The sequence below is a fragment of the Lissotriton vulgaris genome, chromosome 7 (genome assembly GCF_964263255.1).
Source record: "Lissotriton vulgaris chromosome 7, aLisVul1.2, whole genome shotgun sequence".
Lineage (NCBI taxonomy): Eukaryota > Metazoa > Chordata > Amphibia > Caudata > Salamandridae > Lissotriton > Lissotriton vulgaris.
Genome location: NC_141695.1, coordinates 768,927,749 through 768,947,090, shown reverse-complemented (window position 1 = coordinate 768,947,090; position 19,342 = coordinate 768,927,749). Strand labels below are relative to the sequence as shown.

The 19,342-nt window shown below is 45.4% G+C and overlaps 1 protein-coding gene across 2 annotated transcripts; it reads right to left on the bottom strand.

Moving 5' to 3' along the window:
- Positions 1-271: 271 nt before the first annotated feature.
- On the bottom strand, positions 272-18,866 carry RPL38 (ribosomal protein L38). Of its 2 annotated transcripts, XM_086930995.1 has the most exons (5): positions 18,837-18,866; positions 18,595-18,623; positions 17,577-17,637; positions 1,242-1,364; positions 272-1,040 (listed from the first exon to the last, which is right to left on the bottom strand). In XM_086930995.1, exons 2-5 carry the CDS (start codon positions 18,595-18,597, stop codon positions 1,015-1,017), a joined length of 213 nt encoding a protein of 70 aa, XP_086787121.1. In that variant the 5' UTR covers positions 18,598-18,623; positions 18,837-18,866; the 3' UTR covers positions 272-1,014. The 2 variants fall into 2 exon arrangements, with proteins under 2 accessions (XP_086787121.1, XP_086787120.1); XM_086930994.1 differs by lacking the exon at positions 18,837-18,866 and having other exon boundaries at positions 17,559-17,637; positions 18,595-18,798.
- Positions 18,867-19,342: the final 476 nt, after the last annotated feature.

The window sequence follows — 19,342 nt, the reverse complement described above, 5'->3', positions numbered from 1 at the left end:
GGTGGACCATCAAAGGTAGAGTGGGCGGGAACGAAAATATGGGGTGTGAGCAATAACGAAAGTAAGTGGAGAGCAGGAAGTGAGGCCGAGCGCGCGCTGGCGAAAGCAGTGCAGATAACAGCTTCGCGCTTGAATGCCTCACATGCACTGGCCATAATCCGCATTCCAGAGGTCTTTGGTATACGTTTCTTTTCCCCTTACTATATCTCTTGCCAGCAATGCGCAAGCGCATTGGCAGGCGAGACCGAAAAATGAAAGAGCAAAGAACGAATAGCAATCAAGACATTTCATCTTTATATAACATTCACAACATTGTCAAAGTAAATTCCATCAGTCTACCTTCTTTCTTTTAAATTTCCTTACATTGAAAAGGTCAGTTACAGTGTATGGTGCATTCTACCCAATTTGTTTTTAGTAAATGCAACAAATCACTGCCATTTAAGGGACTTGCGCCTTAAAAGTCCTAAAAGCCCATCAAGACTTGATACTGTGTCCTTCAGAACGCTAAGTGCCGCATCAACCAAATCATGAATTTTTCTTGCTTAGGATTACCAGCTACCACTGTCCAGCAGACTGAAAGCCTTCCAAGCTGTAACTATAAAAGGCTCAGACCATCAGTTTCTGCAACAGATTTGTACATGCCAGTGAATCCAGGACAAGAAAACATGATCTTAATTTGGGTTTGTGATTGATACAAGCTAAGGATCGTCTGCTACAATCTCAAGCCCTTTCTATTGAGAGAGTATTGCTATTGAGAGAGTATTGAAGTTCGTGCTTCGCAATTTCTATTCAGAGAATAATGGTACAGCTCCCATTCATTTGATCATGAGTAGTTGCAATTGTCCTCCTGAAGGTTAGGGATTCCCTTTATTTGTGATCTGGAGCTCACTGTTGCGGTGCAAGCCTTCATACTGAGAGGCCATTCAATTCTGTGACGAGAACAAAAAAACAAGAACACCAGAATTTAGGATTTTGTGGTTTATTTTAACAACTGGATTTCTTTACACGTCCGAATTACTTCAACTCCTTTACTGCCAAACCTGTAAAAAAAATTAAATGGGACTGAAACTTTCACATAAATCAATTACAGCTGTTCCACATTCACCATAATTTACATCCAGGCTATTGTTGCTTTTTAAGAGCAAATTCACACAAAAAACCCCACAAATTAGTCATTTATATGCCACCGATTTCGGTTGTAGTCTATATTTTTCAACAAAGGGCTTTTTCAGGACACTCACCAGGAGGCAGGGACTGCTTCAGCTTCTCTGCCTTTTCCTTGTCTGTGATGACCAATGTGTACAAGTACTTGCTGCAGCGCACCTTGAACTTCACATTGTCCTTGTTCTTCTTGATTTTCACAGCTGAAATAGGAGGTAACCACTGATTATAGAATTCCAAAATTAAGAGCTAGTTTTGTGGCACAAGTTTACAGACTTTAGAAATATTATGATCAAGGCAAAACAGAATCTGCATACATAAGTGATCACTGGGTAAGAGAGTTGGCAATTCACATCAAGAGTGAACATCAGCCTAAGTTACAACACTGAAATCTACATTTTCTGGCCAATCTTCTGCCCATGAACTACTTTCAAAGCTCTCTCAGCAAACCTCCCACCTCTATAAAGGATTTTTGTGCATTCATGTTCGAGACTCATTGACAATGCGCGAATAGTGGTATAACACTATTACAAGTGTACTCACCGGTACACTAGTGTTTTACGGAAAAAAAATCCTAGGACATGTCGATTTTGAGACCCTTGCCACCTAGCTCGCTATTTGGGCCTACCAGCCATCTTGTTCCAAATGGATGTCTCCCATCGGCACATTTCACTGTTAGTTATTTCTGCAGAAGAGTCCAGCTGAGTCCTGTTTCTACTGGAATGATTTTGAAGCCCCCCCCCCCCCGGTCACAAAACTAAATTATTCTGAGGTTCTTTTGTTAACTCACTGTACAATTTTATTTAATAGTTTGCTGTTGCACATGTATCTACTTTGTTTCACCCTCTCTGGATGGCATTAGCATAGAGTGAGCAGAACCAATATTCTTGTAGCAGGTTAGAGCTTCGGTGCTACGGCAATATGACGCTTAATAAAACAGTGATTTGCAGAGAAGATAACATTTCTGATCACATCACAATGACTTAGCAGTTTCAGCGTTGAGTACACAAAAACCGGGTCTATAAACCAGATATTGGGGTGAGCCATAGCTTTCCTGAAAGCTACAAGGGATGTGATCCGTTTCCCTTTTGCTTATATTTTTGATTTTGCACTTCTTTAATGGTCTATTTACAGAGAATGTCCTTGGCGTTTTCTGTTCTGCATATTTTGAATTCTGTAATAAAACCCTTAAGTTTATTCCGCTGATTTAGAACTCTAATATGGAGTGGGCCCTTTACTTAATTGACTATATTACTGAGATTTTGATGTGTTACGAGGTGCCTTACCCAGGGGACATACCTCATGAAATTGAGGTTTAACACAATCACAGATTTAATCTATCCATGGGTCTTCTGTGGAGATTAAGTTTTGGGGGAGCCCCACACGAACAAGCTTTCCTTCTCCGCCTGCCACCTTCCAAACTAGTTTCTGCCTTAATTTCCAGAGAGTGTGTTTACTACCCAAACCTCAAACTCTGCCTCCATTCTAAAATGATTAGGCCAGTCAACTGTCATCAGCAACTTCTTCCACTGACGGAAGCAAAGAGATCAAGATAACATAACAGTGTGCAAATAAAGCAGAAAAATTCAGGGATTGAGAATATACAGTGTCCGTAGCCCAGCGAGACAAATTGGCATAGCCAAAAGGTCTCGCCTTTGAGACCTTACAAGTGAACAGCCATGCAGTACATTATCCTGTGTGCTGTGCCATCAGAGAATAAACAGCTATACAATTACTGCACACTGGGTCATGCAGTCTGATTCAAGAATACATGCTTGCCTAACCCACACACTTCTTCCTGGGCAGCATTTGGGAATTAAAAGCAACAAGATGGTGGGGGTGAATTGAAAGCAACTATAGGAGGGTGGAGATTAAAAAACAAAGGGAGGGTGGGAAGTTTTAAAAACATGGTTCCCAGAACTGCTGTCTCCAGCCTGCAGCAGATCAGACTCATCAGGGCAACAGTGATTCACAGATACTGCATTAGCAAATAAGGAAGTATAATTTATCAAAGATGACTTCCATTATACTGCCTTGAGCCACTGGGCTCGTGGTGTAACAGAAGGTGTCTCTACAACTGTAACCACACACACAACAGTAGCAGTGTCCAGCACTCAACATCCATATCAAACTACAAGCAACAATTCCAACAAGAGCGCTACTGTTAGGCTACTCATAATGCCTAGTCCTCCCACTTTACTCAAGTAGCAATTAAACAGATTACGTTTTTAAATGCTTTGGTATAACAGAAAAGTTAACCGCACACAGATCCCACTCACGAGTCTGTGCTGAAGTCACGCTTCATGGGTATGTACTGTCTAGTGATTCATCTTCAGAGATTTAAGCCAGAAGTTTAAGGCTAAAAAATTGCCACATTCTCGTTTCGGCACATGTAAGGCGTTGGGCACAAGGAGTACTATGGCTAACAATTATTAGAACCTGCCATCAGGGCCACTGGAAGTAGGAGTTTACGCAGAACCAAATTATGCACGTTGATTATATAATGTGGCAAGAAAAGGCAAATTATGTGGCGTAATGTAGCACATTTCCTGCTAGTATTACTTCAGCATTTTTATTTGTGTCACTGTCTGGGCAAATGTTTCACCTTAGTACCAGGGTAACACTAAAATACAGTAAACAACTGAGAAGTGATCAGCAAACCTTTGTGAAGTACCTACTACTGCGCAGCAACACGTGCTGCTGTGCTTTTTTTGTAACTTTCGATCCGTTTGAGCTAAAAGCAAATGGTAGTTAAAATCTGCAGATTATGCAATCAATGGATGATTATGTGGCAAATCCATCAAGATCTGAAAACACACTGGCACAAAACTGCTTAATTCCAATGGCCCTGCCTGCAGCTGCTTTAGCTAGATATACACAAATGTATTGCTGAGAAAACGTTCTGTAATGATGAACAGCAGTTACACCATCATTAATTGTGGTCATGGGAAGGAGAACGGATGTTGCAAGGAGTAACCAAACCCTGCATGGATGCTTCTCTGTAAAAGCTTTATTTTTAGCTATGAAGTTTTGAAACTTAGTTAACCAGCTCAAAGATGGAAATGTATTACAAACTGAGTCGCTACTAAGTAAATCGCCCTGAAATTGCCGTGAGGCTTGCAGTGGGTTGGCAACCACTCTAAATGCCAATACTACACGTAATCAGCAACAAAGAGCTCCACTGCGGGCTTTCTATTTATCATTATGATGAAGCCTGGGAGCGCTGGTCCAGGATCACCATAATCAAAACAAGTAACGAGGCAGCATGGATTAGGATGGGAGTACCAAGCACAAGAAGAGTGGGAGGGTCACGCAGCAATATGGGAGGAGGTAGGAGGGTTGAATGCTGCATTAAAATGCATGCAACTATCGAGCGGAAGCTGAACAGTAACACGAGCAGGAAACCTAGAAAAAAAAACATTATCGTCTAAACGAACAGATAAACATACAGTACTTGTTCCCTGCTCTGTGGGAGGGAACAGAAGACAAAAAGGAGGGACAAAGGAAGGATTTACCGCAAGCAAGCATTCAGGGAGAGGCTCCACCTGAAACAAGCCTTTACAATGCAATGGTATCGCCTTTGGAAAAGTTTGAGCTATTTGGCATTGTAAATGTAAATGACAAAATTTGTATTTATGTGTTGGTTTTCAAAACAGATAAATAAATGGCATTGTCATTTACATTGCCATTAGCTGAATCTCTCGCAAATGTGAGACCTATTGTACCCTATGGACGAGCTCAGCAGACAGCAATTACTAGCGCACACACACACACACGCACCCAGAGCCACACAAACACACCCAGAGCCAGCCACACACACATTTCTGCAGTAAGTGTGAATATGCAGTGCTGCAGAGGAGGCCACAGTGTGCAGTGCTGCAGAGGAGGCCACAGTGCGCAGTGCTGCAGTGGAGGCCACAGTGCTGCAGAGGAGGAGACAGTGCGCAGTGCTGCAGAGGAGGAGACAGTGCGCAGTGCTGCAGAGGAGGAGACAGTGCGCAGTGCTGCAGAGGAGGAGACAGTGTGCAGTGCTGTAATTAGAGTCTGTCTGGGCAGTGATGTAATTTATTTATTTTATTTATTTATTTAAAGTTTTATATAGCGCGAACAAGATCTTTGCAGATATCAGAGCGCTTTACAGAAACAGTAGGTAGGATAAACAAGACTTAAATCAATATGAGATTCCGTAGACAGTGAGTTGCAAAAATAGGGTATCATACAAGAGTATACAGAGTAATAACAATCAAGAAACAATAATATGGAAGCAGTACAATGTCTAAACGGATAAGATTATAGCACCCCAGAGGGTGAGTAAACACATTGTTGAAAGCAAAGCATTAGTCAGTAGTGGGTGCGTTGCAGGCTATTGAGGCCGATAATGTGGGAGCCAAATACTGTCATTGTTCCAGTATCAATAGTGTTTAGGTGTATTTAGCCATAAGGATGGCCTTCACCTCTTTCTTGAAGAGTATAGTGGACGGGATAGGCCTGGTTTCTGGCGGGAGTGCATTCCAGATCCTAGGTGCCATTCCAGAGAAGGAGCGTTTGTATGTTTTTTCCTTCCGGAATCTCCGTGGTTTCAGGAGGAGAGTGTTTGTGCTTCTGTTGGATCTTGAGCCTCCTGATATGGTCAGCTTATGAGAGAGGTAGTTGGGTGCCTTGTGGTGTACGGCCGAGTGTGTCATACAGGCAATTTTCAACTGAATTCTGGCTTCAATAGGCAGCCAGTTCAGGGCTTTTAAGTCAGGGGATATATGCGAGTGTTTTCTTGAGCCAGTGATGAGTCTCGCGGCCGCTTTCAGGGAGGCTCTTAGGGGAGCCGTTGTTGTCATGGGGAGCCCGCTGAGAGCCACGATTCCGTAGTCTATGCGAGGAATGACTAAGGCTTGTACCACAGTTTGGAAGTCCTTGGGTGGTAGGAAGGGTTTGAGTTCTCAACGTGTTGATTTGGAAGTTGGCTCCTTTAGTTGCTATGCTAATATGCTGCTGCATGTCGAGATTGCAGTCCAGTGTGATGCCAAGGGATTTCGCTGAGTCCACGATGGTGGGTTGGACATTGAGTGCGGTTAGATGATTGAGCCAGGTTTGGGTGATGGCCTTTTTCGCAGGAGGAGAGATCAGAAGGAACTCAGTTTTCAGAGCATTTAGTTTGAGGTGATTGTAGGCCAGCCAAGCTTGGGTGTTTCTTAGTGTGGCATTCAACAGTTTGATGTCTTCAGGGGATTGAAGCTTGAGGTAGAGCTGAGTGTCATCGGCGTACATATGGAAATGTACCTTAGAAGATTGAAGCAAGGTGGTGAGTGGTTCCATGACGAGGTTGAACAATGTGGGGGATAGGGAGGAACCTTGCGGGACGCCCAGTGTCACTGGCACAGGTGAGGACAGTGCGTTGTTGATCTTGAACCTCTGAGAACGGTTGTGCAGAAAGGACGTGAACCATTTGAGAACCGTCCCGGATATGCCCATTCTGGTATTTAGGAGCTCCAGTAGATTCTCGTGTTTGACCGTATCAAATCCTGAAGAAAGGTCAAGAAGGTTGAGGAGGCACGACTCATTGTGATCTAGGATTTGGAGGGCATCATCTATTATGTGTGTCATGGCCGTTTCCGTGCTATGCTTTGCTCTGAATCCGGATTGGTGAGAGTTGAGGAGGTCAAACTGCTCAATGTGTTTTGTCAGTTGGAGTTGCAAGCATTTTTCTAACAGTTTTGCTAGAGTGGTGATATTGGCGATAGGACGATAGTTGTTTAGGTCGGCCGGGTCAGCTGTGGGTTTCTTGAGTATAGGCGTGACTTGCCCAATCTTGAGGGAGTCTGGGATGAGCTCTTGTTGCAGGGAACAGTTGATGATTTTAGTCCAGAGTGGGAGGAACAGGGGGGTGAGGACTTTAACAGCATTGGCAGGTAGGGGGTCTGTGTGATGATTGGCTGGTTTCAAGGTGACCAGCAGCTTGTGAATTGATTCTTCGGAATAGGTGTCGAAGGATGTCCATGAAGCGGAGTTTTTAGCATGTGTTAGTTATGCATATGGAGCCGGCGAATCGACGTGCATCCTTGATGAGATCGCTTCTTATAGTGTCGTTCTTTTGCTTGAAGAAAGCAGAGAAGTCTTCGCAACTTGGGATAGCCTTTGTTAAGTTGTTGGGTTGTGGAGGTTGCATTTTGGTTTTGACTAACTCGAACAGTTTTTTTGGTCGGTTTTTAGCTTGATCCAGCTGTTGGCTAAAGAATATTGATTTCGAGCGTTTGATTTTTCTGAAGTAAGCGTTTCTCTTACTCTTAAGCGTTCTAAGGTTCAGTGCGGAGGGGTCCGATCTCCACGCACGCTCAGCTAAGCGCATCACACGTCTGTCTTCATTGAGTCTGCCATCGTACCATGGGTTCGAGTTCTTGGTGGAGACTCTTCAATTGCAAGGGTGCGGCTTCATTGATTATTGTAGACATGGAGTCTAGGTAGAGGTTGGTCAATGAATGCACATCAGAGACGTCCGTCGGGGGAAGAAGGAGACTGCCTGTGTGGGCAGGCAAGGACTTTGGGTTAAGGTTCTTCAGGTCCCTCTTCCAAATCTTGGTTTTGGCAGGTTGCGCCGGGTTAAGTTGGACTTTTTCGTTGATGAAGGTGATTATGTGGTGGTCTGACCAGTCACATGGTTCGATTGCGACTAGTTGGGTAGAGTCTTCTTTGGCGATAAGGTCAATGATAGAGCCTTTTTCATGTGTCGGACCGTTGCAGATTTGGGTGAGGTCAAGCGTGTCGAGGAACGTCTTAAGGCTCTTCACCACAGTGTCTTTCTGGTCATTCCAGTGGAGGTTGAAGTCTCCCAGGTAAATTTGATTGAGCTGTCGACCGGCGTTGGTGGATATCGTGTCCATTAGTTGTTGGGAGAAGATGAAGTTGTCACCGGTTGGGTGGTAAATAACATGAAGGGAGCACACAGGTTTGCCCTCACTAGTAATCTCAAGGCAGATGAGTTCGCAGGAGAGGGAGGGGCCTTCAGTGACAGCTAGGTTGGTCCTGTAGATGCATGTGATTCCCCCGCCCGTCTTGCCATTCCTGTCGAGCCTAATAATGCGATAGTTGGGGGGGGGACTAGTATGTCCATTATAGGTGTGGATGTTTCAGTTAACCACGTTTCAGTCAGAATGGCTAGATCAATGCCCCTTGATAAGATGAGCTCCGCGATGCCAGAGGAGTGTCTCCGGGCCGATCTGCAGTTGAGCAGGATACACTTTAGTCTAGGGGTGAGGAGGGTGGGAGAATGTTTTAAGGAGAGGGGGATATTTTTGAGATTACAGGGGACAGAACTTCTGTTGCTCAGTGTGGGTGGCCTGAGGGGATTTGTGCGAATCGTGGGTATGGGGAGGTGTGTTGTGGGTGAGCGTTTTGTGGGACCTGGGCCATAAGAGCAGAGGAGATTGTGTAAGTCTCGGCCCGAAAGGGTGTTTAGGGTGCGACGGGGACGGCCGGTGGCCTTGCGATCAGGGATAGAGGGCCAGCGCGGGGAGAGCAGGGTGGAACGGTTTGAGGGGCGAATGGAGTCCTTGTTGGATGGGGAAGTGTAGGGTAGTGGGTGCCTGGGGTGTGTGAGAAGAAGTTCTTTGATGGTGTGGAGCTCTTCCTTGACTTGTAGGAGGGTGGAGATTATCATGTCCAGTGTTGGATTGGGGATGGAATTTGAAGTGAGAGCAGTGGGTGAGTGTTTGAGTCGGGTAATGGGGTGGGAACTGGATCGAATGCGACGGGATGTGCGCGCGATGGAGCAGGGCTCTGCGGTCCGAGTAGGTGGGGTAGCGTTCGAAGGATGAGAGAGTTTGTGAACAGGGGGCGGGGATGAGGACAGGGGCGGTTGATAGCGTGAGTGATGGCGCTTGTGGTAGGCGGTGTGGGTGAGTTGAGGGATGAATGTAGACTGGAGAGGGAAGGAGTGACAATACGGGGTGAGGGCTAAGAATGGGAGGGGATAAAGGATAAGGGGTTATGTTGAGGGAGGTGGTGTGTTCCGTGAGTCTGGCCGATGGGGCGGGGTAGTGGGGAGTGAGTGTGGGGGGGTGGGTGGGGGGGGGGGGGAGAGGGTGAGGGTTGGTCATGTCGCGGGAGGTATGCTCAAGGTGGTGGAGGTGGGTTCCGCGCGACTTGTGTGAGGAGTGGGGTGGGTAGTAAGGAGGGTGGGGGTATTGGTGATGTGTGAAGGGGGATGATAATCGCCAATGCATGAGGGGTGTGGGGAAGTGAGATCGGATGGGTGATCGATTACAGCAGCATCTGCGACGTTCTCAGAGGTTGTGTGGTGAGGGGTGAGGAGGGTGGGGATAACGGGAGTGAGCAAAGGGGGGTGATCTTTGCTATTGCATGGAGGAATTTGGGGGATATGAACGGGTGGTATGCAATGGGAAGTATGATCAGGAGGGTGACTGATTACCGCGGATTGGGGAGGGGAGAGCTGTGAGATGTTCCTCAGCTGTGATGGGGTGCGGCTGGTGTATATGGGGGAGAGGTCTATGTCTGTGATTGAGAGGTGTGAGGCAGTTACAGTAGGTCGGTGGGTGATTAAAGTGCAGGGGGTAGATGGGGAGAGATCTATGTCTGTGATTAAGGAGTGTAGGGTAGCTACAGAAGGTGGGTGGGTGATTATGGTGCTGGGGGTAGCGGAGAGGTGCGTGCCGTTTTGGGGCTGAGCTAGGTTAGCTGGGTTGTGATTGGAGGCTGTGCGGTTAGGGATGAGAGGACTGGGGGTGCTGTGAGTGGGGGTCCGTGGATTGGAGAGGTGCTGTTTGAAGGTGGGGGAACATGTTGTCTAGTAGTTCCAGGTTCCTGTCTGTGGATTGAATCAGGACAATCCCGTTATTGTAGATAGTGATGGTGGTTCTGCCTGGGAAGAGTTGAGATGGTGTGATTGAGAGTGTTGAGCCATGAGCGGATTTCCTGGTAGAGGAGACGGTGAGTAAGGTGCAGAACACTTTTCTCCATTGGACTCTTCGTGTGGTGTGGAAGATAATGTCAATATTCATGGATCCATTCACCGGTGAGAAATAGGTGTCGACAAAGGGGGTTTCAGGGTGGGTCCTACGGAAGTTTGCAGTGCAGTGTTGCCCTCTAGTGCAGTGCTGCTGAGGGGGGTACTGTTTGTAGTGGGGTAATGAGGATTATTCTGTGCATTTCTCCATTAAGCGCTTTTCTGTGTAGTACTGCACGGAGGGCTGTTCTGTGCAGCCCTGCAGTGAGGGTCACGCTCTACAGTGAGGTCTCTCCAGTGCAGTAATAATGGTGGTCCCTCTGTGCAGTGCTGCTGTGGGGGTGTGTTGGTATACTGGAGGGATGCTGTTCAGCCCTGCAGTGAGGGTCAGGCTCTACAGTTCTGCAGCGAGGTCTCTCCAGTGCAGTAACAATGACTGTCACTCTGTGCAGTGCTGCGGTGAGGATGTCTTGGTATACTCGAGGGATGCTGTTAAGCCCTACTGTTGCTTGGACAATTCACCTCTCGACTCCAGAATGGAGCCCACCTTCTCTGCTTCGGGGAAGCACCTAGAAGCACATCAGTTCCCCAGTGCGTAATTTGAGCCAGTGGTTTCCTGTGCTCGGCAACGGCACTTAATGTTTGGCACCAGCATTTAATTGTCTGCACCGACATGTAATTGCCGATACTGGCACTTATGACAGCCACCACATTATGATGCTGTTTGTATAAATTAGAGATGAGCAAACAGCAAATGTTTATTAATTCAGTACGCTTTAACAACAACAAATACCTGCTGCCCAAGCTATTTTTATATCTTTGGGGGCCTGGAATAGACTGAATTGTCGCACTTGCAGTGTGCTAATTAGAGTAGTAGTTGTGTAGGTACTGCCATTGTTCAACAAATGTTCTCCCCACTCAGAAGCCACGACCTGGTCTCTGTTCCACCTCCCAACTTGCTTGCTTGTTTCCAGGCATGTCTTTTGTAATTGTGTGTAACTCCAGGGTTATATGTAAAGCATCCTAGCAACTGTTGGTGTATAGGCGCTATATACGACTTAAGTAAATACACCAATAGCTGTTCAATCACTTCCCCCAGTGTGTGCACACAGACACGCTCTCACCTCCCATTGCCTGTCACTTCACCGTATCTCCTTTCCTTTCTCCTCCCCCTCCTACATCTCTCCCCTTCCAGTCTTTACTTTTTTCTTGCCCCTCGCTCTCTCATCCCTTGCCCTCTCAAACCTTACCTTCGCCCCTTCTTCCACCTTTCTCGCAACCACTCCTATTCCCACCCGTTCTGCCAGTCTTTCTTGGGGATGGAGAGAGTTTTATATACCGTGAACTCAACTCGAAGGTATCAGAGCACTTTATATGAGCACCCGTTGCGTTAAAGAGGGACCCATTCATTGTGTTATGCACGGGGAGATTAAATGATTTGCCCAGAATCACAGGTGAGGTTGTTGGGTGTCCGTGCAGAGACTCGAACCCCGTTCCTCAGCTTCGAGGCCGAAGTTGCTTGTCGGAAAGTGGTCCCATTTCATACATTTTTATCAGGCTCTGCGTTTTGCCTATAGCCTGCCTCCATGCACCTTGGTGTGTGTGTCTGTGAGGGAGGGGTGGGTGCTGGGGGAGAGTGAATGGTTCATTATGGTTAGAGATTTAAAAAACAAGTCAATTGTACTCAAAATATTCATGTTCCCTGCTTTCAAATGTTGGTGTGTACGCAAGAACTAAGTAAGTGACATACGGGAATCTTAGGGACACCTCGGTATATTTCGCAAAGGATATGTCATTTTAAGCAGTGCCACTGCAGTTAGAAATGACAGAATTAAATCTAAAATGTTGCGGAGCCTGCAGCTGGTATCTATTGACCCACCTCAGTGAACCAAATCGGAAAAATACATTTGAGAAGTTAAAAACTGAAAAATATTTTTTTTCTCATTTAAATGACTGAACAATGCACCGGTCGACTTCAACTTTGGGAGAGATATAGATGGCTTTAGTTCACAATCAAATGTCTTTCATGCCCCTTTCCTTATTGGCGCAATTACAGTAGGTATAACGCACAAGCTCTGCCTTGCTGCCTGTTAGCGTAGGGTTTCATAACCTTCAAACCGGAAGAAACAGGGAGTGGAAAACGACAGGCTCCTCGTTGGAAGGTAAAGGACGGAGCAACAACGTTTGCACCTTTTCCTCACAAACAAGGAAGCTGCAATCACATTAGTACGGCCACCGACTGCCAGATCAGAAGGAGCAGACAGTTTTTTTCCAAGCTTAAAAAACAAGCGCTCAAGGAAAATTTATGAAGGGACACCCTCCGTCCGCCCTGAGCCTGTAGAAAGCGCTAGAGTGAGACAACCTGAAAAGGGCGCACACTCATCTGACGGCTGGCGCCGGGGAGCTCAGTCTAACACGATCATATCTAATGCCCGAATCAGTCACTCGAGAGCCTTTAGAACTGTGCTCGGACGGATGTTGCTAATCTGCCAGAACGGAAGTCAGCTGCGAGGCAGGAAATATCTTAGCCAGCTCATGGGTGCTCCGTAAGATGAAGCAAAGTGGAGAAGGAGGATGACACAGGTTCCCTTTAAACAGGAGCTCACATGACACCACAGGCATCTGTTACACAGAGCGAGTCAAGAACACATTACAGCCCATGCGTGGCGCGTGCAGCAACTCATGGCCGCCCGCGCCGATAGAGGAGAGGTGTTTACCTCTCTATTGCAGGGAGCGGCTCTGAGGTGAGGAGGGGGAGCCTGCTGCGCAGCCTACATTGTGCCACCCAGCTGGTGTATAGGTGCCCCTGTTGAGTGTTTGGTGCTTCGGAGGAGTTAGGTGCTTGATGCATGACTGATTCTTCCTAGAGTATTTAGCAAACTGCTGTTTAAAACAAGCACCTACGGGCACACGGACAGCGGGAGGGGGGCAGGAACGGAGAGCGGGACATCGCGCAACCCACCCTTGAAAACGACACTTCGAAAAATGCCGAAAACAAAGCTGGAAAAAAAATAAAATAAACAACCCGCCCACTGCCAAGATGGCGCGCGGAGAGGGAAGAAATCGCGGGAACTTCCACGAATCTGGTTCGGCCATGACGGACAGATCTCTCTTCCAATGGAACAGAGGGGCAGATTCCCAAGCCACACTGTTTTAACATTAGATTTCGCCTGTGCCGAAAAGCTGCGCAGTGCGCAGCTCTCGACGAGGCGAAAACTAAAAAAGGGTTGCAGAAAGCCACAAGGTAAATGAGCCAGACAATCATGTACCAGGCAGATCGGAGAGATCTATATAGCACCATCTTCCAAAGAAGTGAAAAGACTTGCCACCCATCTCAGCCAGTAGAATCTTAAAAAAAACAAAAAAAACACAACACTTGCGAGTTGCATATCTATGTACGATAGGTTTCCCCCCCCCTCATCAGCACACAAAACACTAGTTAACTGCTTGCAACACCTACTCAAAATACAAAGAAGACTGTAAAGCCTGCTCTAGAAGGTCCATCTTCACAGAAACGTTACATCTGCGCTTTCTGGTGCATTTTGTTTCCTCCAGGTCTTCGATTCTTATATACTTAGTTTCATAGTTTATATTTGAAGGAAGTACTCTGTTAAGCTTTGGATTTTCACTTAAAGAAGTTACTCCATTCAACGTGGCATAAACAGCGAACATTTTTGCATTATGTTTATCAGGTGATGCACCTGCCCAGACACCTCAATGTATGTCCCTACACTGGTTTAAACGTGCTGCATCCTCCTAGCCCCAGCTGAGCTGGAGAGGAACATTAAGTTTGTGACAGTTACTCCCACATTTGCATGAGGGAGAAGCATCACACTGGCCACGTCAAGAAGAGGGAAGAGAATGTGGCCACACAACTAGGGCGGTCGACCTCAAAGCTAGGGAACCAGGTTAGAGTCTCGGCAGTGCCACTCAACATACTGTTATTCTGGCCAAATCTCTTTATCGCAATGTGTCAACAACATTTTTTTTTAAGTGTCCGCCTGTAACGCAACTGGTGCTCATCTAAAGCTCTACAATACCTTTGGGTATAGATATATACACACACACAATTAAAAAAAAGCTCGATTTTGATATTTTATCAAGACAGGGGTGCAGATGGGATATTTTGGGAGAAAGGATTGAGGTGAGCAGAACAATTTTTTTTAATGTACGTAGTCTGGGTGTAAGAGGGATCTGTAGACACCGTTAATGTAGAATCGATTGATCACTGAAATTTCAATTTCGGTGCTCAGGTTTGTGTAGATAAGGCAGGAGTTTTATTTTATTATCTCATTTAAGAGGGTTCAGGCTCCATCTCTAAATCTTCAGCCATTCGACTTAGGTAGTAGTGGGTCTTCTGGAGGTGACCAGCTTTTAGCAGATGCTGGAAACCTTCAAGGCGAGCGGGGCTAAGATGAAATGTGGGTTTAGCATCATAGCGCACTACAATAACCAATACTTATTGGTGCATAGTTAGCAAGTCTAATACATTCAGTTGACGTTTTAGCTGCATAGGCATGACATCTTTGGTGTGGAAGGTAGCCATATTACCCTTTGCGTGCTCGTGACTGAACCGTTCCGTCACGAGCCTCGGGTGGGCTGTGCTGGTGACGGAACAGTTCCTCCGCGGCCCGCTCGCCGCGCCTGCGCCGAACGTTCTATTGAGCGGGCGGGGCCGTGACAGAACCGTTCCGCCACAAGCACAGCCACCCGAGGCTCCTGACAGAGCAGTTCCGTCACGAGTACTGGAGCGCCACGCAGGCCCCCCCTGCCCCTTAGCTGCGGCGGGGTTAAATACGCAATAAGTACTTAGCACTCAATGCAACAATCCTTTTGATGCTACTTCTAGTAGAAGAATGCTGACAACGCGCTGCCTAGTCCAGCATACTTACCAGATTAACGCAATTAATGGCACCTGCTACACCATCCACATTTGAAGTTCTCTCTAATCTTAAACTATGTACAAAGCATTTACAATCAAGTTAACAGACTTGATTTGCGAAAAACGGATAGGTATAATTAAGAGGTATTTCTTAATTGCCAACTATCATTTTCTAACTGCTTGAGCGGCTACCTCTGATACAAAAGGTCGCAACAATTTCAATTGCCAGGCTTTGCTGTGCATCAGCTTTAGCAACTGCTTAGTACAAATCTCATTAACTGATGCTCGACAGGCCAGCTCACATTGTGCTTATGGGGGCAGTGTGCTAGCCCAACTTTAGCAGACTGGAAAGTAGGCTCCACATTTAATTCAATTTGACAGTTTTTTGTTATCGTGTTCATTGATGTATGAATGTAGTCTGATTCGCCATAGTCATTTGTTTTTTTCATTGAAAACAAAAAGCTTTAACTCTTTCCTCGCAGTGCAAACTTTACATGAAACGTAAATCATTTTGGGATACCACGCAAATACCCCCTCACCAATTACCATGTGTAGGTGCAAGCCAAACCATTGAGCAACTTGGCACCCTAGAGACAGCAAACACCTTATCTACATCACACACAAAAACAGACTAAATTAGGATGAGCTCAGGCTACTTAGGTCCTTGTATTCAACAAGCACACAACCCATCCTATCACCTAAACCAAGTTCTAACCCAACAAATGGATTGGGGAAAAAAGGGTAATACTCAAGACAAGCTCTGAATAAACCCCTTGCCTAAGCCTACAATCCCACACACTAGACATGAATGCTGCCAACCTTTTTCAGTGGGGGAAAAATACTGAAAATCCAACAGCACATCAATAACAGCAACACTACTGCTAACACCCATCAAACCCACTCTCTCAAACATTGTTGACAAACTCAAGTCCCGCAAAGCCACCCATAACAGTGGAGATCTTAGTTTCTTCCATCAAAATGCTCACCACTGCTCATTGTCCACAGTTATCCAACTTAAATCTTCTTAAATGTTTAAAAAATACCTAAAAAAATAAAGCCCTCAAGAGGCTAAAACCTCTCCTGAAGAAAGACAGACTGGTGATCACCTCATACCCATCGCAAGAAAGATCTAAGCAGCGGTCTGCACAACTACAAGATCACACGAATGCCAATCTTCATGATACATGCAGATACAGATAAAGCTGCAGCACAGTTACATTACATATATAACATTACATATATATTAAAAAAAAAGGACGCCCTCCTGACCAAAAGATACTATAGTGTGTGTTCTATAATCCACATTTGACACCATTGCACCTTAATGTACAGTCTGACATTGAACTGATAATGATCACTGACTCATCGACTACCTACCCAACCAACACCGTTTGTTTACATGGGGAAATCTGGGTTGCCCCCCTGTTCATTTTCAAACTCTACATTCAACCACCTGACCGACAAATTCACTGATCTACCCATGACAATTCTACTTCAGCTCCAAGCACCCAAAGCCTTACACTCATCCAGACCCAGACATCTAGAAACTAACTGAAGATCAAAATTACTGAAACAAAAGTCCTGCTATTAAAAATAAGCAACTAGTCCGACTCACAACATTAACGTGACATATTCCAACCCCAACTATCACCGAATGCCAGTCACTTGGCTTCACACAGGACACAAGCTCAAACCATTTCTGAAGAAAACCAAGGCTACCAGTACCAGCTATCAATACTGAACACAAAGCCTTTCGTCCCAGAAAAACCTTCAAACTGCTGTTCAAGCACTTGTACATTTGCATCTGGATTGCGCAACACCTTGTTCCATGGATCCTACACTACTCTCTCCCCCAACCCTCATGCCTGTAAGCAACACCCACAACACATCATCTAGTCTAGAGCCTTAAGATAATGCCATCACCCTCCACCCCCTTGATGAACTTCACTGATTCTCACTAGCAGCCCCCATCATCTTCGGAACCAGCGGCAACATATACAAAGCATCATCAACGGAAGACCCAACTATCTGGCTGACAAGCGGCCCTCGTTGGTTATGCTTGGCATTCCCGCAGTTTGAACACGAGACAAAGCAAAAAATACAAGTTAACATCTGTTCACTATCTTTGCTCTCAGGATTTACTCCATTATGACTGCTCCAATTTATGAAAGAACGTAAGATGTTTTAAATGATTCTGTATCACTACGAACAGTCCACTTCCACTCACAAAATGCTGGTATCAACACTTTTTACCCTGTGCAGCTCTACAGTTTTTTGGCTAGGTTTGTGTTACACAAACACCGTATATGAATGTAGCTCTATGACCGGCAAAAAAAACGTGCCGAGTAGGTGAGAAAACAGGCAGTCGTGGGGGTAGTCTAGTGTGTATGTTTCAGACAGTTCATTATGCCACGCACCCTACAAGCCAATACTGATCAAGTATCTAAAATTGCGTAATAGTGTATGCACTCCTGTTTCCCCTTTCTAAAGGGAACATAAGTGTCACTAAACATTTTAATTTCATTACCAACATTTAGTACAACACTATTTTCGGCTGCCCACCCTGAATGGTATGCTTACATTTAGCGTCTTTTCTCCTGGCTGTCAGCAGGAAGTCTTTGATCTCTTCGATTTTGCGAGGCTGAAAGATAGTGAAAGTAATAAGCTTCCTGAACTAATGTCAACTTTTCATGCCCAGGTACATACCCCCAAATAAGTGAAATCAGCAAAGCTGGGAGTATATCTAATCAATTCATAGAGGGTCTTGAAAAATACCATGCTAACATTTGAATACATCAATTTGACTTTAACCATTTAGAAGATTGTTCTAAATGGATAGTTTCAACGTCGCAAACAAATATACATGTTCAAAATATTTACTTTAAAAAACACCGATAGTATAAAATTAGCATCCAATGGCCTTCACTTTCAGTAGACTTACAACCATAACACACAAACGTATGCAGTATACCATTCCGCAAAAAAACCCATCCTACCACCACCACCACCCTCAAATGCATTTCCTAGAAATATTTCCATTATAAACCGGACAACTGCGGAACTGCGCATATTTGCAGAGAATAACCGATCACCTTTGTTATTTATTGCGATTTGCATGTTAAATGGGTACTTGAGATTTGCAGCACTGCCCATGATTAAACAGTTGAAATACAAAAACATAAGCACTGCCAGTTTATGCAGCTCTACGTTGCATTGCAGGTCTTTCGTGACATAATTCGACCCTCAAATGCTGCAGTTATAATGACCCTATTAATAGACTAATACACCTATAAATAATATGACATACCCACACGCCAGGACAATACATAGAGTTGGCTTCCACACAGGAAGCCCCACAAAGATGTAATGTGCACTCAACACACGTTATAATAAATAACCCTAACAAATGTAAGTCGAAAACACAACCAGTCCCAAGCCGGGTGTAAATTAAACCTTCCCCGAAAAAACTAATCCTAAATACACCTACAACGGTAAACTAAGCCTGATTAGTTTCCGCTACACAGAAATTGATTCCAAGAACAAATTAGTAACAGCCCCAGAGACAAAGCTATACAAACATAAGTTACTAAATACTCACCATGGCTGGGAGTTAGTGCTGACAAGGACCTACGGGAAAAGAGAAACAGAAAACATGGAGTTTAAGAGCGCGGAAGGCACCCGTCCGATTTTTACACTCAATCATTACATTCCGCCCTCCATACTGGCAGCGGCGGGTCCCGGGCTCTACGACAAGAGCGTCAACCGCGACCCCGAATAAATGCGTACCCCCCATATCAAGGATGGAATACGATCGTTTCACAAGGCCACGAGAACACTCACCGTACCTGCCAGCGATCCAGAAAGGAAAAGGTCGGCACTTCCGCATCCGGTGGCTTAAACCAACCAAAAGCAACCAGCTACGGTTGCTTCAGAGGGACAAAAGTAATGCATGACAGAAACGCGAACAGTAGTTAAAGATACAGTACCACGGAAACGGCAGATTAGTCCTGTAATGATAGTGGATTTGTTTTGCACATTATTACTACAGTAACTCCATCCTTTCGATGGCAGCGGTTGTAAACTCAAATAATCTTTTGGCACGACAACTCTAAGCAATATTTGAAGAGGAATGACTTTAAACACGGTTAGGTTACTTTTTTTAATACCGCAGCAGTAGTCGGTATTATAGCCTTTTCGGGAGCCGTTGGGTGTCACAGACTAATGTCCAATGATTGAATGTTATCCCGCTGTTAACGCAAACCACAATGTGCCACTTGGACACCTAATTTTTCATCGAGCAAAGCATGGCATTCTGGGAGTTTTAGTTTCCTTTCAGCTCAATCACA